Raw genomic sequence first — 22,264 nt, 5'->3', positions numbered from 1 at the left:
TGCTGACCACTGTCAGTGTGCAGACAAGGGTCATTTGCACCTCACAGGGGAAAGAGGACAGTTTTCTGGGACTCTTCCAGTGCGCTTCCCTGTACTTAGATGCAGCAGAATGCAGAAAATGCTTCTTCCTGGAATATTTGCAGATGAAAATGACTCCCTACAATATTTAAGGCCGTGTCATATCAAGAATGAGTGGTAAACAAAATGCTCCCCTAACAGAAAAGGGCAGGAAATCCAGCAGAGGGAGGGAAGCAGTTAGAACATGGAAGCACCAGCTTGTTTTAGAAAATGTATTCCAAATTGTTTATTTGGACAAACACTTCTTTTAAGGAAACAAATTGCTCTGAGTGACGCTCAGATTTTTTTTTTTCTCTTTATGCTTGCCTCTGCCATGTTACCCATCTTAAAACATTTTTATATTAAGCTGGGATTTGGTTTTAATCTCACCTTGAGTTCTGAGTCATCTCCAAAGCTTTAGTAAATAATTCATACGTGTTCACACATGCAGAGCGTCTGACACAGAGAGCCAGCACTCCGAATGCAGCATGGCAGAAAGCTGCTCAGATCACAGCTCGCGATGTTAGGGGCTTATCACCCCACTAATTACTCTTGTGCCAAAGATGATGGATTTATTTGGACCATGATATAAACCTCCCAACACTAAAAAAAATATTGCCAGCAATGAAATAGGAAAAAAATAATTCAGTAGAAAATCTATTTTTTAAACTTGGCATTTGCTGTAATAGAATGAAAATTTTAACTTTCAGTTTATTCCTGGGTTATTTTTATTTCCCCATTTTCTATTATTTCAGAGTGCATACACGAAGAGAATCCTTCTATAGAGAAGCTCGTGGTGTGTTAGGTTCCAAATTATACATTTTGTGCAATTTATTTATGTATAGAGGATGCTTTTCTACTGATGTGTTTCTATACATGTGTTATCATATTTTGCCAAATAATTAGAGCTTTTTTTTTTTTTTTTTTTTTTTTTTTTTGCTGATTCAAATACACTTAAAAGGAGCAATACACATTGTAGCTGTCACAGCACATAAAATACCCCAATGAAACCTTAAGTGACACCTTCAGCTCTGTGGCGGTCATCATTCACACGTTCTGCTGTTATTAAATGACTATATGACTCTATGAAAAAAGATGGCTTGGCTTCTATCAGCTGTGACAGAGTTTACAACATTTGTTAAAGCAAATGGTGATGCAAAAAAAAAAATTTACGATGGTAAAATGTTTACTAAGCACCCCGAATTTTGTGGGGTGAAATATTTCCTAGAGCACGCAAAACCTTTGGTTTTCTGAGACCACTTACAGAAAGAGGTAAAAAAAAAAAAAAAAGTCAATAAACCACTCTGTTCTCCGTTGACATGTTTGCCTCCCACTGAACCAAACACTACGTTTTAAACTCCCGGTAGAAAGTTTCAGTCCTGTTCTGGACACTTTTAAACTCCCCCAGCAACAAAGGCGTTCGACCGCCACACAGTAGCCGCTTAAACAAATCCCCCCCCCCCCCCCGGCAGTTTTTTATCATGTAAATTTTAGTGTCACTGTGGGGGAAGCCTGCGAGTGAAAGTTGTAAACCTTTCCTTCAGCTCTTGGTGAGGCCGGAGAGGGAAAGTGTTCGCTGTCGCCAAAATGAGCGCTCTGGGTGGGAAGGAATCCCTCGCTTCCCTTTCCCGCTGCAGGACTTGACGAACTCCGAGCACAGCCCTGCGGACCAAGTAGTGCCGCCAGCTGAGTTCCGGCAGCGTGCTCGCCTTTTGCTGATCCCCAGTAAGGAGGGCGCACTGGTTTCGTTTGTTGCAAGAGCAGGTCTAGGGGTGCCCGCGGCCGGCGGGTTTTGAGGCTTTCGTTGCGGGACCCTTGTCGGGCTTCGAACTTAGTAACTCTTCTGAGCAGCACGCAAGGTGCGGACCTTGAAAGCTAAGCCTGTGCGTCGCTCTAACTGCAGCATTTCCCTGACTTCTCCCAGGCGGACAACCCTACACCTCTTGCAGCGTTGGGGGCTTTAAGCAGGAGCCTGACTCTAAGGCGTGCCCTTTAGCCCTCCAGAAGACAGGTGGCCCCGGTGGCCCTGGTTCAAGGTCTCGGCCACACTCTCCTGACACACCCTGTCTCTGTGGCTCCCTGAGGATGCTTGGCTGCGGCCGCAGGAGCACTAGATCTGCAGTCAGCTTCTTAGCCAACCTGTTAGAGGGGAGCCTCGCTCCCGCTGCACACCCGAGCCTGGACACCCACGGTCACTTAGGAAGCCTTGGCCCGGACAGGGTAGAGTAGGCTGCAGGGTCAATCTAGCTTCAACCAGGAGGAAGGGCCGGGTGCTAGGGAACATTCAGGGAGTTGACAGCTGAAATGGGACTTCGTTGGAATTTGTTTTAAAAAGAAGAGCACAGAGGTTTTTTTTATCCCCCCCCCCCAATCTCCGGAACCCCACTCCCCCTCACTCACCCCAACACATGGGGAATCCTGAGCTTTTCCCTGCTGCCACGATCTTAGTGCTGAAGGAGGAAGGGCAGGCCCACTCGGGAAAATGCAGGAGGCTGGGGGCCGACCGTGAGGTCACTTGCGGCTTTGCTGGTGCTCGCTGGGCACCTGAAGAACTCGTGGTCCCCTCAAGGAGGAGCCCAGGAAAAGAAGCTTTGAGAGGGGAAGAGACCCCGGTTCGGATGGATTGAGAGCGAGAGCCAGCAGCCTGGGGATCCCCGTGCACGCTGGCCCGGCTCCCACCTCGCGTGGGTTCTGGCGGCCGCTTCCTAGCGCTTGTCCCAGACTCGCAAGAGCGACCCCAAGGACCCCGAGGTGAAACCGGTCCCCGCCGTCGGGGCGTGCCCAGGGTCCGGCGCCGCTTCCCAGAGCGCCGAGCGAGGGCCGCTGCTGCCCCCTCGCGTCCGCCCCGAGCCCGGACAGGAGCGTGAAAGGCCGGCCCCGTGTTCACGCCGCCAGCTTCCACCCGCCTGCGGCGGGAGAGGCGGCCCCGAAGCGCAGAGCAGGCCTCGGTGCCCGGACCTCCGCAAGCCTCCTCCTCCGTGGAGCCCAGGCCGCGCGCGCGGACGCGTGTGGAGGGAGGACACGCGCAGGAGCCAGCGGGGGCCCGAGCACAGGGCGCAAGCGGAGGGCTGCGCTCACACGTGGACAGTAGTGGGCTCCACGGGGTGGGTGGCGAGAGGTCCGGGAGGGAAGCAAGGCCCGGGAGAAGGGAGGGAGCAGCGGAGGCACCGGCCAGCTGCCCCGCCTGGGGACAGCGTGGGCGGCGCGCCAGGCCGGGACGGGACCCTTAAAGCTCCGAGAAAATGCCCTCGGCGCCGCGGGGACGGGCACAAGTGGACTCGGCGCCTGGAGAAAGCTCCGGCCTTCCCCGGGAGCTGGAGGGTGGATTTGAGCTCAGGCGGTGCGGTGGCCTGGGGCCCCGAGGCTTTGAACTTTCCTTTCGGTCTGGGGTAGTTTGAGGCCTTGGTTCGCAAACTCACGCCTCTCCGGCCGCTGCGCACACTCAGAACGCGGCGCGCTGCGTAATCGAGCCGCAGCCCCGCCGCAGGGGGGACGACACTAAAGAAAGCAACTTCGCCAAGAAGACGCTGAAAACCCCAAACTCCTGCGGCGGAGCCGCGACTGACCGCGTCCAAATGACTCGGTGCCACTTGGCCTCAGCTGTCAGCAGGCCCAGGGAGGCGCCCAGACCCTCTTCCTCCCGGCCAGCAGCCCTCCGGCCCCCTTGCGGCCGAATCCCAGCTCCTGGGGCGCTGAGGCTTGGCCTGGGGACGGCCGTGGCGGAGAGCGGGCCTGGCCGGCCACTGCAGCGCACGGCTGGCCGGGCACCGACCCGGGATGCTAGCCCGGGGTCCCGGAGCCTCGCGATGGCCGCTACGCGTCTGTCCAGGGAGCGCAGGGCGTCTCCCTCCCGCGGGTCCCCAGGCCCGGGCTTCTCCGGACGAAGCTCGTGGTCCCCGACCAGACCGGTCTTTCGATCCCTGTGTTGGGCTCTCGGGACCCGTGGCCGCCGGTGGCGCCCCTGAGCCCCGCAGACCCACCCAGAGCGAGCGCAGCAGGACAAGCCCGCGCGTGGCTGCCCGGCGAGGTGGGGTCTGCGCCTGGGCCGGGCTCCGGGCAAGCGTGGCAGCGTGCGTGCGGGCGTGTGTGTGCGCGTGGGCCCGCGAGGGCGCGGGAGCAGGGGGCTGCCACCCGGTCCCGGCCGGGCCGCGTTCAGTAGCGCGCGGGGGCGCGCGGGCCGACTGCCGGAGCGCGGCAGGCGGCCACGCCCAGCCTGATACCGGAAAGGCCTGTGATTGGCCGCCGCGCGCCCCTATGCAAACGAGCTGAGGGAATGGAATTCCTCGGGCCGGGCTTACAGTAAAAGCACGTTCATTTCCAGGCACTCTCATTCATAGAGCCAGCGGGCGCGGGCAGCACGGGCCCCCGGGCCGACCCAGCCAGGGCTCCACGCCGCCCCGGCCCCGCCGCTGGCGCTTCCGTCCTGACTCCCGGGGACGCGAGGAAGTCACCCTCTGCGGCTCCTCCTCGACCTGCGTTGGACCTCCTTGTTTGCCTTTCCTTTCTTTCTTTTCTCTTTTCTTTTCCTTTTTCTCCCTCACTTTTGAATGAACCGGCTGCTGGGCTTGGATGTTGGATGTTTCAACTTCTCTCCTGGCTGTGAACTTTTTCTCCGACTGTTTCTCTTGACAACCGCGGGAGAAGGCGTTCCGGGCTTGCAGGCGAGCGGCGAAGTTGCGTGTGCGTGGCGGAGTGCGTGGGAGTGAGCGCAACCGCGTGTCCCTCGAGCCCCGGTCTGCCGTGCGTCCTCCCGGGCCGCTCCACCTGCTGCGGTTACACGGTGCTCGCTCGTGGGCACTGGTGCGCCCCGGCAGAAAACCAGCCAGCGCCCGGCCGACGCTGGAGGAAGATCATCTTGCCAGAGTCTGGGCTGACTCACTCAACCAATGTAGACAGTGGCTGGCTTCCGAAGAGTGCGAGTCTGCCCAGCCGCGGCTCAGTTCCCACCAAACCACAGGACCAGCCGCAAACTTACCCGGCCTTCCCAAACCGAGTCCGCAGCTGTGGGGGCTCTACCCCGAGGGTCGTCGAGTTGGCTTTTTGCTTTTTCTTTTTTCTTTTCTTCTTTTTCTTTTTAATGATTAGCTAGGGGTCTTTGGAAAGCTAAATTTTCTGCACGGGCCATTTGGCCAAGAATTTATTCCGAGAATAATGACAAGTGATTCTATCCCGGCCTTCCAACTACTGAAGCTGATTTTCAAGGCTATTTAAAAAAAAAAAAAAAAAAACCTGCAGCAAACATTAATGGATTTCTGTGGTGTTTAAATTCTCTACAGATTGCATTGTAAATATTTTATGAAGTATATCGTACGTATATATTTATATAGGCGAGCACATACAGTAGTAGCACAATCTTTTAAAGTTGCGGCTCTCGCTTTTGAGAAATCAAGTGAGGGTTTTTTTATTTTGTTTTGTTTTGTTTCATGATAAGAGGGGCGCCCTGTATGGAAGACACTCCTAAGTTTTGTATTTTGTTGAGACTTTAAACAAAATTGACCTGCAAGAAAGAAAAACAAACTGACAGGCAATTCACTGCTGGAACTTCCAAATCTAGTTTTTTGCGGGTCATTTTGTTGTTGTTCTGCGCATAAATATTTTAGGTCGTGTACGGGAATTTTGCCTCCGGGACCATTTGTAATAGCCAAAGACTGAACTTCAACTCTCAACGCGAGGCTCCTTTGGGCATATTTGACTTTGGATTCTGGTTGCTCACTTTCTGATGCACTAAGCGGCGAGTTGCTAGCCCTGCTCGGGTGTGAGGCCACCCGCCTAACGAGGGCTCAGTCGGGACTGTTGGTAACTTAGGCTCCCTCCTCCTCCCACCGCCCTCCGGTAGCAATAAAGGCTCCTGAACTTGTATGTTGGTCTCCCGCGAGCTGCTGGCCGAAGATCCGAGCCCGCGTCGCCGTGTAGTGGGAGCTGTTTTCAGGGTCCTTACTCAGTCGGCTTGTTGTGATGCGTATCCCCGTAGATGCCAGCACAAGCCGCCGCTTCACGCCGCCTTCCACCGCGCTGAGCCCCGGCAAGATGAGCGAGGCACTGCCGCTGGGCGCCCCGGACGCCGGCGCCGCCCTGGCCAGCAAGCTGAGGAGCGGCGACCGCAGCATGGTGGAGGTACTCGCCGACCACCCCGGCGAGCTGGTGCGCACCGACAGCCCCAACTTCCTCTGCTCCGTGCTGCCTACCCACTGGCGCTGCAACAAGACCCTGCCCATCGCCTTCAAGGTACTCCGGCCTGGAGAGGGTGGCGGGGGCTGGAGAGGACCAGGTAGAGGCCAGCCGGTTCCCAGAGCGAGCGAGCGAGCGAGCGAGCCTGGAGGGCAGAGGCTAGCGGCTTCTAGAGAGGGGTGCTGGCTGTAGAAGCCCCTGGTCCTTTTCACCGAGTTCGGGAGGTGGAGACGCTGCGTTGCCGTGGCGACCCTCGGCAGGGTCCCACCCTTAGCCAGCCTCAGAGCCATCCAAGAGGGAGTTTTAAAATTCTTTAGGATAATCCCAGAACATCTACCAAGGGCCTTACCTTTGCTACCAGCTAGGAAAAGTTACATTGGAGTTGACAAACCTATCTTCTCTGGTGAGGACCCGGGACCCCGGATGAACACCCAGACCGTTCTGTATCTCTCAGATGAAGGCATCAGGAAATAAAAGGAGAGATGCTTTAATGCCTTCCGGTCAATAAGGAAAGATAAATAAACCAACAAGGGAAACCGCCAGGGATCCCACCCGCTGCCGCCTTGCTTTTTTTTTTTTTTTTTTTAACCTCCCTATAGGAATCAGCGTGTCCAAAGTCCACGGCAGGCGTAGTTAAGTTTGCCAAAGTCCCGAGGATTTTTTTTTCGAGCCTGTAACCTTCTCCTGCCAGAAGCCTCAGGTAGGGAATCCTGTTGCTTTTTCTGGAGCCCTCCGGAACGTTATCGCTGGCTCAGCTAAATTAAGCCCTGGGCAAGAAGGGTGCCGGTGCCCGGGGCCTTCCGACCCCTGGAAAAGTGCGATCCCGCAGCTTTTCTGTTAGAGGAGGGGGCCCTGTAGACCCGGCAACTTCAGATGGGCGCCTCACGTCGGTCTGGTCGCTTTTCACCCTGACCTTGCCTTGGCTTTGAGCTGCCTCCAAAACTTGGCCTTCAGAAGCGATATATAAACAACCCCAGGCGTTTTTGAAACAAGCACCCTACTACTCTGGCAGGGAGCTGGAGGAATTTAGGTTCTCTTCTTTGGTCTTCTGCGGTGGTGGGTTTTAAAAGGTACAGCTGAAAAGCGAATTGACTCTGTCAGGTCCTGTTCTTTTAAAAGGCTGATGAAGGCGGGAGATCCAAGCGGTAAAGCAAAACTATAAGCGCTCTCTCTCTCTTTCTCTTCCAATTTAGCTGAATAATTGTCCCATTTAGAAGGGAGAGTAATTTAATTTAAGCTTTTCGTAGTTCCAGGCCTCAGCTGAAAGTTGATCTAATTACAATGAATAACGCTCACTTTTTGAAAAGCGCTGTTGAGTTCCTTTTTTATGCTAACAACACCGTCCACGTTTTTAAAATCACAGAAGTAGAATTTCTAATCGGCTCCGTCTATACAATATATCCTTTACCACTGTTTTGAAGGCAACTTTTTAAGGGGGGAAAGGTGGGATTGAGGGTCAGAAAGGCAGCCAGGCACTTGGAATTCCCTTCCCTTCCAGTTATTTGGGAAGCCATCCCAATTCCTTTAGGAAAACAAATTTAGCTGCTGATGTGTTCTGCTTACCCTGAAGGAACCTGACTGGGCTCAGGCTCACTATAGTCAACCGTGGGCCATTCAAGTGGGTTTCCCTGCATAGCAGAGCTAAAGGGACCTGTGGCTTTCTTGTCGGAGAAACCGGGGTCTTTCCTAAGCTGCTTTTTCTTTCTGCCAGGAAACCCCAGTTTACCAAGACACTAAATGATTATATATATATATATATATATATATATATATATATATATATGTATATATATATATATATATATATATATATATATATATATCTTCAGGAGTTGAAGTGATTCAAAGTCTTGAGCTACCACATGGAAATATTTATTTTCTTATAAAAGAATGAAAGACCATACATATTACTTTTACAAACCACGGAACATTCCTTTTAGCAAAAATAATCACAGCCATAAAGGTACCCTTTTATAAATGATTTTGGCAAACCCGCTTCTCAAAGAATCTCAGTTTGTTTTCCTGAGTGACAGCCAGTAGCTATGACAAAGGTCAAGGCACAGACAACACAACACGTGTGAAAGGTTCAAGTGGGTCTCCTGAGAGTGCTTGGGGAAAGGGACAGGGAAGCAGGAAAATCAGACCACTAGATTAATATCTGTCACCACTCCGTCCCCCTCTGTCCCTCAGAGGGAGGCTGCTTCAAGGAGCTCAGCACCCTGCTGACCCGAGACAGCAGAGAGAAATTTCACAGGGAGGAGAAATCTAAAGGTTGGGGTTAAGAGGAAACAGCACTTCCAAACAGAAAAGTGCCCTAGCTGCCTTTGCTCTGGATCCCTGGCCCTCTTTGTGCCAGCCCCTACCAAACACGCTGCGCAGTTTCTATCGAAAACGTTTCTTTACATTTTACATTTGAAGTAAGACCCAGGGATCTCTGTAGGGACTAACCCTGCAGGAATTATCCTATTCCCTATGATAAAAACCAGATTGTGGGAAGCAGTGTTCCAGGCAGAGCACTAGTGGGAGAGCATCTTCTGAAATCTTCCGACATTTTAAGTCGTCCTCCCTCCTATCCTCCACCTACAGATCACGGATCATAGCATAGGAGAAACATTTAATTTCACTGCTAGAAACTGGGAAGTCTGCTGCGTGCTTATGCAGTATTTTGTTGTTTAGGTGACTTGCAGTTGGTTTTGTCAAATTGTAATAGTGCAGCTTGTCTAGGCCTGGTACCCCAGAGCCCAAAGATATAAATATGCCTTCATCTGGAAGTTTAAAGACCGTGGATGCTGACGGAATCTTTTTTTTTTTTTTTAATTATAATGAACAAATAAATGTTTCTGGAAGGAGGATCATGGTCACTGGGATGCTGACGGAATCTTTTTGTTTTTTATTAAAATAAATAAATAAATGTTTCTGGAAGGAGGATCATGGTCCCTAGCTGTGCATTAAATGTCATCTCAGATGAATTCTAGGTTCCAACCCACAACCACCTTTGAAACTCTGGAAGATTAAGAAATTTACAGCAGTATAAAAGAGTTGTAACTGTAATTTCAGCCCGTAAAATTGTTGGAAAATGCCAGTTTCAAATCATGAACAGACTGGCCACGAGCAGTACTGGGAAGTCCTTATAGCAGAGAGCACAACTGATATTTTGCTCAACTTCCTGATACTTAGAGAACAGAGAAGTCCAACAAAATGTGAGCTATCTTTGACCAGCAAGTCCCTTCTTGTCTGTTTGGTCTGCGCTAAATGTAAATGTTTGTCTTTCCTTACCTATTGTTTATAGCTTTTTATTGAAGACGCTGCTCTTTATTTCTGTATGAAGTTAGATTATTTTCATTCTTTTTTATCCTCTCTCAATGACAAATCTGTATCAAATTGGAAGACATCTTAGTTTTAAATAAAAAGTGATATTAACCTAGTCTAAGTCTGCTTGTCATCGGATGACATGCAGTACTAATCGTCCCTGGATTTGACTTGTCTCCTCTTCTCCACCAAAACTCTTCGGAGATAAATCAGAAAGCCAAGAAGTGATAACTGAGCTTCTGGATGTCCCATTCACACTTCCTTTAAAAATGGGAGTGATGAAATTTAAACTCCTGGTTTTTAGACTTTTGCATTCCAACACAAACAAGCTTTCCTTAGTTACCATGGTCCTCTCATGTCTGTGTCTATTGCTGAGGACTTACTGCTTTGGCCCTCTCATTGATGGGGTGGCACTGGAGCTATAGTGGTAAACCGAGGCATAGTGGAGAAGGGGGGAAGAACCATGACTCAGCATGCCTTTGGGTGCTATGGAACAGGATGTATTTATTTTAACCTCTTAAGAGATACAGGCTCCAACAGTGAGGTGTTCAGTTTGGAAGCCCAGCTGTAGAATCAATGCCCGAGATGCCCTGTGGGTGTTGAGTTGAACTAGAAAAGCCTCTGTCTCCACAGGGAGATGAGGGTGAGGAAGTGGAGGGTGTTTGTGGAGGGCATTTCAACACTGTGAGCTAATTGTGCAGAGGGAAGTGAGAATGGTGAAAAAAGAAATGGGGGGAAATAGAGTGAAAACAGCATAATCTATTGGAGTAGAATTTTGTAGGAGTAGAAAGGAAGGGCAACAATTATCAATTAACTCATCAGGAGATTTGTTTCAGTGATGCTCTTGGAAACAAAGGAGTCTTCATATTACCACTCTTACTTAGTGGCCATCGAACACCTGTGGCAGGGTGGGCGCATCTAATTGCAGGTTGCTTGGAGAATCAGGGTTTTCAAATCTCCTTTCTGGAAAGCACATCCAATAACTGGAACGAAAGGGTTAAAAGCAGAGGCAAGAGGCTGGCCCTTGTTTCATGAAGGAAGTTGATTACAACACATAAAATTAAAGAGATAGCAAGGTACTTACCCAGTACCAGAGAGCAGTGTCCTGCTGATGTCCTGGGGTCCCATCTGTCCATTTCTCAGGGCAGCTGGGGTAATTTCCTAGCATGTTCATTAGAACCCAGGAGAGGGAGCAGCCACAGTGAATAAAAATCACCCAGATAGACATCTGCAGGACAGCGGAAGGGGACATGACTAAGCACACACACACAGAACTGGACATTAATACCAGATTAGGAAATCTGTAGTGGCCTTATTTACATACATAGAGAAGAAGGAATATACCTCCTTCTAAATTATGCAGCAACTAGAATGCAAAAAATGGAAACCAAAGTAGCAATAGATTAAGAAATGTTTGCTGCTGCCAACGTGAGGACACCCTCCTAAGGACGACCACGCAACTGGGATAAATAACACAAATTTCAAAACAGACTGACAACACGTGTCCGAAATGTCTAGGGCAAACTGAACTCGAAACTTTAACTTGAAATTCCAGGACCACTTCTAAAACAGAACAAAACAAGTATGACCAATCAATAATCAAGTCAAAACTCAAAAACACTGCCGAAGTCAAAGGACACCGGGCTTGGTGGTACACACCTGTAAGCCCTGACCTCACAGGATAAGACAAGAGGATTGTGAGTTCAAAGCCATTCTAGGCTATATAGTGAGACCCTAGCTCTAAAACAAAATAAAAAGAATCCAGTAGCAGCCAAGCAATGGGTAATATTTTGTGAAGCAAAATATTATCAAGGCATGGACTATAGAGTGTTTTAATCCAAAATTAGTATTTGGTTTTCTGGATATAAAACCTGCTGTCTGCTGTCCTGATTCTATACATATAGATAACTATAGATATCCACCAGTTATCTTCAAAATACAGTAAGCTGTTACCTTCTCAATGACAATAAAGGAACCCCTCAGAACACAGTTCATACCTGTTCGGGGATCACAGATTGAAGCTGCAGCCTGGTTCCATCTTTGATTTGGGGAGAATGATTAAATTGGAACTCCCTTTGTTACTGAGGTCATCCGTTTTGCAATAAATAATAAATAAATGGCACATTTCTGGTTTTTCTCCTTGAATTCGAGGGTTCACTGCTAGTGTGAATCCAATAGAGGCAGGAAGAACGGAAAGTCTTTCCAGAATCACCATTGGAAGCTGTGCACACACAGTAGCGCGCGCGCGAACACACACACACACACACACACACACACACACACACACACACCAACACTTGTAGGGCAGGGACAGGAAGATCAGGGGATTCAAGGTCATTCTCTGTTACACAGGGAGCTTGGGGCCAGCCTGGGCTACATGGAAGAAAATCAGTAGCAAAGTCAGATTTAAGTTTAGCAGAACTAAGTTTAGATACTTACATCCAGGCTCTGTTAGGTACGCCTATGGAGGTCCAAGCAAGTAAAAGATGGGCCAGAGGGATGGCTCAGTAATTAAGAACCATAACACATGGTGCAGAGGACGGGTTCTGATTTCAGAACCTATGTCAAGGGGCTCACATCTGCCTATAGTTCCAGTTCCGGGGTGCTCTGATGCTTCTGGCCTCCAGTGGCCCTGCACTCAAGAACATACACTTAAGTTTAAAATAATAAAATAAATCTTTTTTAAAAGGTGGATTAGATCACAAATCTACAAACACAGGACTTTCCGTCTTTCAAATATGAGGTCTTAAGCGATAACTATATTGACAAGAAACAAAAGCGTCTCAGAGTCCCTGTTCTCGTTAGTCTTGTTCCCAGTGTGTTGTGTGGCCCTGTTTGGCTTTCTTTGTTTAATTTCATCAGTGCTTTCCACATTTGAAAATCTGTACCCACCTATGCATTGCAGAATTACCAGCGGGCCTTGTCTGTGTGATACTCAATTCTTCTAAAGACCAGAAGTATTATTTAGCATATGTTTAATTTTGGAAGCATTGCCACAGAAACGACACAGAAGTGTCTATGACAGCTCTGATGTCTGCATTTGTCCCTTGGCTGCTGTCTAGGTGGTAGCGCTGGGGGATGTTCCGGACGGCACTCTGGTCACCGTCATGGCAGGCAATGACGAGAACTACTCAGCAGAGCTGAGGAATGCCACCGCAGCCATGAAGAACCAAGTGGCAAGATTCAACGACCTCAGGTTTGTCGGTCGGAGTGGTAGAGGTACGTATCTGTCACAAACGAGCCTGAAAAGCAAACCGTCTACCTGGGAACAAACCCAGGCTTTCCAGCTAAGAGCAGTTCCTTTTATTATTGATGCCGCTCAAAGCTTTAAAGTAATGTTTATTTGGAAATTAATGCTTCTGCAAGAGTCTAACTTGATACTATCACATTTGATGGCTAAACTGGCTTAAGACTGACTTGGAACGCACAGCATACAAAACATGAATTGTGGATTTCAGTAAAACCCTTCAGCGTTTTTCTACAGTGAGAACTGAGGTCATGCAACAGGCCGACACTGTGGGGTCATCGACGCCCATGAGGCTTCAGCAATGGTGATGTGCTTTCTGCTGACAATCGACAGGGTTTCGCTTGGTCACATCAGTAATTTTGGAGAATCCTTATAGTATATGATGTAGTTTTAAGCAGAGTAAGTCTTCCAGGATAAAATACGGAATTGTATTAGTACGACTGAGAGCAAGTTGACCATCATGATATTTTCCTCTTGAAGCCTGTTATGGTTTGGCAGGAAGAGGGGCTCACTTAAGGTTTAGATGCTAATCCTATGAAAGACCAGGTCATTCAAAGAAGCCATCACCTTAGCCCAGGTGCACATGCAGTTTTCTTCTTCACCAGTTCCTGACATTTTGGAGTAGAAACAGGAATTTATCTCCCGTGGGTTTCGCTGCTTTCCAGTTATCTTTCAAGTGTTGTGTTTTTTTCTCCATTTCCTACGTCACATTTTACAAATGTCAGCAAGTAGTGAAAGTGTAAGAGCGAGGGGAGTCTGTCTAAATTTCCCCTTTTACAATGTAGGGTTGAACAAGCTTAGCCACAAAAGGCATTTCCAGCTTAAACAAAAAGACATGATGTCTATCTAAGTAGTAGTATCAGTTCTTGCATTGGAAAAGAAACAGGAAGGGGTTGGAGATGCTCCTTAGCCCTTGCTTAGCATGTGCAAGATCCGGGGTTTGGTCCCCAGCACCAAGCAAACAAAACAAGCAGACTGGCAACGGGTAGAAAATATCAAGCTAAGGCCATTGCTACTGTTTGTGAAGTCCTTCAAAGCCATTAGAAAATCTCTGTCCTTCATGGAAAGGTGGGGAGGTTAAGCTGTATTTCTCACCAGAGATGTCCAGGGCATTTTCATAATGAAATCACAGCTGGGTAAAAATTAAAAACATATAACGTGATTGGAAATACATGTTCCCATTACTATGCTAATAATAGCGGGATTCAGAGAAAAGTCCATCCACTTCTTGGAAGGCTGGACGATGCTGTGAAGCCGCTATCATTAAGTGGGTTCACTGGAAGATCCGTCTTTCAGCAAATGGAATTTGCATTACGGTTCTGAGACACATGTTTAGAAAACATCGTGAGGGTTTCAGATGACCTGCTGGCAAAGTGGGTGGGAAGCCAAGAGGAGAGGAAGACCCCGTAGCCAGGCCCACACCGGCCTGCCCAAGCAGTAAGCTGGGCCCGCTGCTTTTAGGACTGGCTAGCTAGGTTAGCCCTTGGTTGCCAGGGAAGGTGTGGCTACTCTCATGCGAGTGCGAGTGGGTCTGTTTGGCGTTTCTGGCTATGGACGTTCTGAAGATTATTACGGCCTGTTCCAGTGGCAACTTCCGCGCAGGGAATTGTGTGGTGCCGAGCTGATGGTAATGATGAGGGGGCTTTGGACAGCAGCATGCTTGCTCTGGGGTGCTGAGAGCTGATCTCCCACCCTCTTTGGTCATTTCTGTTTTGAGTGGGTGACTAATAGGTGCTGGTGTTTACCTGAGGAACGGCCGACTGTTTCCCCAAGGTGTGGACTGTTTGCATTCTGCTGCCTGATTCGTGCCAGCGTGCACTTGAGTGTGCATAAGCCCCCCAAGGGAAACAGCAGCACCCAAAGCCAGGCTGTCTTCCCATACCCTGGAATGAGAAAAATTAATCAGATGGAAAAAAAAAAACAAAACAGATTATATTTGACTTGAACAGGCTTTCCTCTCCATGAGTGATAATAAGTAATTAAAACTCAGGAGCACTAATTGACCACTTGACCCAGTTACATTTTCTGTTTTTGTTGTTGGTCTTGAGTTTCTATGGTTTAAATTTTTTATGTCAATAATACAAGACAAGTGAGCTGCCAGGGGATTGAACATGGTTTTATCTCATAATTTCACTTCACAAAATATGATTTCATTTTGCTTTTTCATACCAACATCAAAGCCCGCTGGATTTTCTCCCTCTTTCTGGCTCTCTCTCTCTCTCTCTCTCTATCTCTCTCTCTCTCTCGATTTGCCTCCCATTAGAAAGCAAAAAGACGACTCTCGCTAATTCTCACAATTAGCCCTAATCTCCCTGGCTGAGTCTTATCCTTTAAAAGTTTCATTATGTTTTATTGAGCAATCTTAAGACTCAACTGTTTCATTTTCTTTTTTTTTTAATGTGCCTTTTTAAAAAAAATGTGCCTTTAAAAAAAAAAATGTGCCTAAAAACTTCAGCGGCCACACACTGGCCCAGAAGTTTCCGGCCTTTCACCAATACATATGTGTTGTATGTATTGGGTTTTGGGTTCTGTCAATGATGGCTTAGCTGAGGAGCCCGGGTGATCACAGTGGGAGGAAAGTAGGGAAGATATGAAAGGGTGCCCCCTTTCTCTTACCAGATGACAGATTCGGGGGACTGTGACCCTCACAGAAACTGCCAGCTCTAACCACGAAGGATTTTTCTCTGTTCCAAGAAATGGATCAGGCTGGGTGCTGGCTCATGGCCAGCACCACAGCGCCTAACCTCAGGTTCAGCCTGTGACTGGGAGAACCTGCCTGTCTGGCTTCTAAGGCCTGGCTGCCTGCTGGCCGCCGTGCAGAGTGGTGAAGGCCCAGGCAGCTCGGCCTTCTTCCTCTGTGCCCATGGCTTCCCCTTGCTCTGAGGTAGTATAGATCTTGTCTGGGTGTATCTCCCCTGGGAATATCTCTCCCTCTGTTCCTGATCCACACGTTGATTAACATAGTGGCTATCCAAAGGAAGAAGAGAGAGCCAGTTGGGGGCAGGGGGTGGTGGTAAGAAGAGGACCCTCTGACATCCACTCAAGACGGTGGCACTCAGGTGAATGTCCATAACAACATTCATTTTAGTCACAGGCCTGAGAGTATCACTCGCCTCCAAGTTCAGGATCAACAAGAAATGTCTTTCATAAGATTGATTATTTGAGCATTTTTCTGTCTCTTAACTGCAATTGGTCTGTTCCCATGACAAGAGAGCTTCTCCCCACATAAGGTGACAGCCAGCTAAGAAACTCTAGCAGTGACGGCTGCAAACACCTTTTCCCTGCTGGAGTATTTTACCAGGCGTCAAAGAACTGACCCACTAGTGAATATAGCGTGTTTTATTTCACTGGGCACCAAGGCACACAGCTACCAAATGTAACAGTAACTGTGTTGCAAATGGAAGGAGGGAAACCAAGGCCAGTTTCCATTTGTTCTAAAACTGTGATTTAATCTTTGGGAGATGTCATAGATAATTCTGAAAACTCTCCCAAAGACATGCCAAGGCCCAAAAGAATGCACAGGTGCCCAGATTTCTGTGTGCAGCTTAGTTTCCAGAGTTTGTTTGTAGATCCTCTGGGATGAATGGGTGCCAAAATGGGTGAATTTGAAATGTGTCTTTGAGTGTAGAGGGTCAGCTCAACACCAAGTTTTACACACAACGGATACCCAGAAAATAAACACGCAGGAGAATACACAAGGTGGACACTTAACTTGTGAAGTGCTATCCTTGGACTTAGGATCTGGCTGGTAGGGGTTTGGTAGCCCAGGCTAGCCCAGGCCTTCAGTGGCCACCAGGCATATTGGTGAAAGTGAGTGATCCTGGCGAAGACAGTACGGTATCTTCCCTAGTGACCTTCAGCCCTGGCTGTTGCGACTCCAGGACCCCGAGGAGCCAAGTGTTCCGTTGCCCCATCAGGAAAATGTTTCATTTCTTAGTGGAATCTGCTGTTTGCATTTACGCCCTGGCAGCCCAGAACTTGCCCATTTTGAAAATAGTGCTTTACTTTCCTGGAGTCTCTCGGTAGACGTCTTCCCAGACATAATATTTATCCTGTCACAATCTGGGCTCTCACATATTTGTGTACTGTCGGTTTCTTAAGGCATTTCCATTCCCCTTCTACATGATTTGGGGTACAGTATGGGAATGTTGTCTCTTGGCTGAGCGGAAGGCTGTGGCAGAGACGCATTTCGGGAAGGATAAACTGTCACTCTGAGCCAGGAGGACGAGGAGGGCCGTCTTCCTGCACCGACTTTTACCAGACAGTTGGCCTTAGTGACTCACGATGTTATCATGGAATCCATATCATTATTTGATCAAAATTCATTTAATAGAGAAAGGAAATATCCAACCCCAGCCCCAGAGATGCTTCATAAAGAGCATTCCATGTACACAATAGACCCTGGCAGTTGAGTCTCCCAGAGAGAATAAGTAGAAGGAAAAGATGTGAGTTGAGTTAAAATCAAATGCCCACTTTTCTTTCTGGTTTTTGGTCTACAGTACATGTAATAACAACACATGTAATAAAATCAGTTCTCTTCGGATTTAACTGTGAATAAATAGGGATGAAACAGAACGAAACAAAATAAAAGCCAAACAAAACTGAACAAAGCCAGGGCCTTCCGAGAACAAGCCCCAGCCGGTCCGAACAAACACTTCCTGTCCACGGCAGGTCACAGGCTTCACCCCGGAATTGATGGGAATGACGCAAAATCTGCCTTTGCAGATCAGATTTCCCCTTCTCTTTCTTCTACAATAAAAGAGTTAGCAACACTTTCCTGAAGCAAGTTTTTCCCCCGACCAGCTTAAAGCCCAGGTGGCAAGGTGGCGGAGCCCATCCTGAAGCAAGTTTTCCCCGACCAGCTTAAAGCCCAGGTGGCAAGGTGGCAGAGCCCAGCAAGGACCAGGAGCTGCAGTCTCTGCGCTGCCCCTGCTGGAAACCATAGTGTCCGCTCTGTCCCTCCAGGCTTTCCTTGCTGGTTCCCCAAAGTGCCAGGCGGTGAGGATGGTGTCACACAACCTTTTGTGGTTGAGGTTATTTGGATGGATAGGATTTTTCAGTTGTGGGGCAGCGGCTCCCCTTCTGTGGATCCGTAGTGAGCCAGCTCTTTTGGGTCAGGACTGAAGACAATCAATCAGAAAGTGCCTTGGAGAGAAATAATGGTGGACTGACTTTTAGAGCTTCCTGTTCTGACAGCGTTATAGACATACACAGTGACCCAGCTAGCCACTCGGGAGGCTGGTTCTGATAAATCAGCCTGTTTGCTTGTTTTTCTTTTTCCCCTTCCTTCCTTCCTTCCTTCCTTCCTTCCTTCCTTCCTTCCTTCCTTTCTTTTGTGCTGGTTACTGAGGTACAAGGGAGGAGGAAGCTAGTTATGGAAGAATATATTCTGTTTCGGATTTTTTTTTTTTTTTTTAAGAAAAATTACTTGTTGAAGCAGAGAGATGGTGTAATGTCTGGTGAGTGTCTCCTCCCTGCTGATGATTATAAAACAAGTTGAGAACAGTAAAAGGATGTTTAAGAATGACTTCAGGGAGTCACCCCTGTGGAAGGTTGGTCCAGAACCCAGCTCCATTCCATTCACACAGACATCTGCAGCTGCTCAAGTCGTTTCTACAGAATGGTACAGCATTTGTAAATAACCCCTGCCTATCCTCTAATATAATTTACATCATGCCTAGATCACTTACGATAGCTAACAGAATATTACTTACACATAAGTAGTTGCTGTGGTATTGTTTGGGGAATAATAATGAAAAAAGAAGCCCATGTGTTCAGTGCAAATGGGTCGTGTTCCCCCTGCAAATATTTGTGATCTGCAACTGCTTGAATCCATGGGAACCATGGACATGGGACCATCTCTGCTGTAAATGTGGAGTAGGATGCTGTTTGTAGGCTCTGTTGGGCTCTTAGCCAGGAATATGTACACACACACACACACACACACACACACGTATATATTCATGTGTCTATACTTCCATTAAGTGACTTCTTGGACCAAAATGTTCTTGAAGATTGAGTCCATGCTGATAACATCTTCTCATATGAAGCCCCAGTCTAGCAATTAACAGGAATTAATGAGCGAGCTGTCTGTGAAAATGTCCTGGTGTGCCAGCTGCACAGCAGGGCGTGGGGTGGACACGCTGCTCACATCCTGCCTGTATTTATAGACAGGCACTGGTGAGCTGCAGCGGATGCCTGTTCTCCATGGCTGGGCCTGCTGTGAACCTCACTTTCAGAGAGATGTATTTTGGGCTCTGCGTGGGGAATGGAGCTGATGTTGCATTCAGTTTTGCACCTGCACCGCATTGGCATCCCAGCTCTCTGCCCAGCCTCTGTTAGGCCATACTGAGAAGCTTGTCCTGTTTAGGAACTTCATGTGCTCTGCCGAAACTTTCTCCAGCCAGGATGCCAGGCTGCTTGGGTCCCTAAGAGTGTAAATAAATCCCAGCAGGAGTCCCAGTACTTTCCTTTGGCTTCCTCAGCCAGAGGAAACTCCAATGAACGGGAGGACGGGCCAGTATCCTCTGGGGAAGTGTGTGTCCCTAATCAGGTCACCTATGCAAAGGAAGGAGTTTTACAGTGCTCATCTGCATCCTTATCAGACCCTCAAGGACAAGCAAGAAGGGAGTGGCCTTCTGGAGGTAGAGAGACTCCAGTTTGCTCACAGTATTGGTTGTGGGTCTTCACAGACATTTTTCTTTCTGTTTGACATCTTTATATGGAGTGTGTTCAGCAACTATCATTTCTCTGTCCACTTCGTCTCTGATTAGTGAGGCGGTATCTGAACCAGGATCGCTCATAAGGATGTCTGTCTTTTAAATGATGTCTCCAGAGCCTACAATGAGGTTTCCGCTTTCATCCTTCTGTTTGAACTGCCACCAGGAGGCAGGACTCCTTCACTATAGGTGAATAATCAATTTTGATGACCCCTTTGCTTAGCAGGTCTCAGCTGGAGTGAGTTTTGACCCCTAGAGAATTTTAAAGAGGTCTGCAGATATTTTGATTGTCGAATACTGGGCTGGAAGAGTGGTCCCTGAGACCCAGAGATCTGCTAAATACCCTACTATGTGCGGAATCCCCCCAAGAGATCTGCTAAACACCCTACTATGTGTAGAATACTTCGCCACCCCCGCTCCTACAAAGACCAATCCTAAAACTTCAATCATGTCAAGACTGGGGAAACCCTGACCTGGCCTAACACACTCAAAAGTTGTAAAATCTCTCTCTTGCCCCTTCTCCCTCACACGCTTTACCTTCCTTTAAAAAAAAAAAAATGTGTGAAAAATTTAATTCATGATATTCACACTGAATAAAAAGTAGAGGCAGGAAAAGTGAATTTCCATGATTTCCCCAAAACTAAAACCTAGTGTGCCCAGTGTCCTCAGTGGGCCTAGCCCTGTCTGACAGATAGGTACCCACTCCTGAAATCCCTGCTAGTGGACAGCCCTTCCAGGACTGTCTTCACTCTAGGCTGTGGACTGTACCAGCCTCTTAACAGAGCATCTAGAGGATGTCTCCCACTGCCTCACAGCCACCCATTCGCTTTTGGGGACCATCCGGGGAACACAGGGAAGTGGCTGCTTTATGCATTGCTGAATGTTTGACAAGCATACCCATGACTCCCACCCCCCACTCTGCTTCCTAGTAGTGACAGCCTGAAATATCTGAAAATACTGCCAAACCTCCTGAGGGTGGGGAAGTGAAGAACAGTTTCCTTAGGTGCCTGTCTGAACTCTATTCACCTTTTGTCCACGGGGAGGGGGAGGTGCTGTGAGGATTGATTACCTGAGATAAAATACTGGTTATTGCTTTTGCCTGCCCCAGACAAGAAGAAAACTGTCCTGAGTTCCAAACCTGGGTCAGGTCTCTGTAGGGACAGTATTCCTGGAGGAGGCAGTTTTTGGCATTTCTTGTCTCTTGTTGCTCCTTGGTGGACCTCTGCAAGAGAGAGCTTCCTGGCCTACCCTTCCTCGCCAGCTTCCTGGAGCTCTGAGGGCCCGAAAGAGTTGTGCCCGGCAGCCACTGAGATTTCAGATTAGCAATGGAAGAGATGAAATTAAATATGGACTGTAATTCGAAGCACTGTTTTTCATGGGAAAAGAAGTTCTCCCAACTTAGCCTGTCTAACTCTTTTGTCCAAACATTAATAGCATGCAAATATTTATGATTCATACATGCCCCTTTTAATTCCCGTGTGTATTTTAACAATAAACACTGCCTTTTGACAATGAGGCAGAATAATCCCTTTGTCCCATAGCAGAGCTGTGCAGGCTGGCACCCAGCAGCTTCACATTCTTCCTGAGTGGTAACTGCTGTCTGTCTCCACCCAAGCTTAGGGGGCGTTTATGTCTGTGCGCCCTGAGCTAGCTTTGGGTGGTGCTCCAGGCCATCCTGCTGCTACCCGGAAGCCATTCTTACCTCATTGTCTTAATAATTTTCAAGTGAATATCCACACATGGGTTTTCTCTGGAGGCCACAGAGAACCCAGAGAGTTGATTTAAGCGGTTGTTTGCAACTGCCTCTTGCTGCACTGTTGTCTTACATTCTGGCCTAATTCCTGGGCTCTGGGTTACGCTAAAGCCATGGAGTCTCAGTCATGGTTCCTCTGAATCCTCACAATTCCACAGAAACACATACCTCTTCAGGATGGTTCGGCGGGTCTTTGGAAGTCTGAGAAGTGGGCAGGAGTCCCTGACATGTGTGGGCCTTTGTTTTTCCTCCTGTGTGATAGTCATGGCTGTACCTTTCATCCTCACAGGGTTAAGATGATAAAAGTGAGATGGCAGAGGTCTTCCTCCTGGAGTGGGGAGTCTGGGAAGAGGAGGGAGAAGATGACAGGAACAGCAGTGGGCCTTCTTCCTGCCCCTCTTCCATGACTTTTATCCCATTTATCCCTTTGTTTTGCTAAGGACCTGGCAAAAGGAAGGTGTCCTACATATTCACAAATAAATTCATTCATAGCAGTAACAAAACAACCAGCCACAGTCTGGACACTCTGTGCGGCACACATTCTATCTGCTTCTCTTCCTTAGCTCTGTCGGTTTGCTTACCTTGTCTTCTAAAGCCATTTAAGAAGACCATTTCATTTATTCATTCACTCATTTTTTTTATTTTTAATTTTTGACACAACCCTGTGTTTAGCCCAAGCCGGCCTAGAACTCAGTGACCCTTTTGCCTCAGCCTCCCACATGCCCATCCACGTGTCCATTGATCCACCATGCATGTATCGTGTACCATTTACATCAGGCGCTAGGCCAACACTAGGCTCATGGTGGAGAGAGGTCATCAAGGTCAGGGTTCTGAGTGGACACCTCTGTGGCAGAGGACAGCGGCAACAGGAGCAAATGGAAGTTGTGGGAGACCTAGTGAAGGGCAGATGGCTTTCCTCAGAGAACCTGTCATCTGTGTTGACTGATACCTACAGGAGGCAAAGGTGTGTGTGTGTGTGTGTGTGTGTGTGTGTGTGTGTGTGTGTGTGTG

At 48.3% G+C, this 22,264-nt stretch overlaps 1 protein-coding gene across 1 annotated transcript in view; it reads left to right on the top strand.

Moving 5' to 3' along the window:
- The first annotated feature begins 5,419 nt into the window (after nucleotides 1-5,419).
- Nucleotides 5,420-22,264, top strand: part of Runx1 (RUNX family transcription factor 1) — an 85,029-nt gene continuing 68,184 nt past the window's right edge. Inside the window, exons 1-2 of the mRNA XM_055615009.1 lie at nucleotides 5,420-6,282; nucleotides 12,597-12,753. Coding sequence (XP_055470984.1) covers nucleotides 6,013-6,282; nucleotides 12,597-12,753 — 427 coding nt within the window. The 5' untranslated portion in view covers nucleotides 5,420-6,012. The remainder of the gene's footprint in view (nucleotides 6,283-12,596; nucleotides 12,754-22,264) is intronic.

Source organism: Psammomys obesus, unplaced genomic scaffold (assembly GCF_907164565.1).
Source record: "Psammomys obesus unplaced genomic scaffold, mPsaObe1.curated_primary_1811, whole genome shotgun sequence".
In the NCBI taxonomy this organism is placed as follows: Eukaryota; Metazoa; Chordata; class Mammalia; order Rodentia; family Muridae; genus Psammomys; species Psammomys obesus.
Note: the sequence above shows the minus strand (reverse complement) of the source record. Positions and strands in the feature narration are given on the sequence as shown.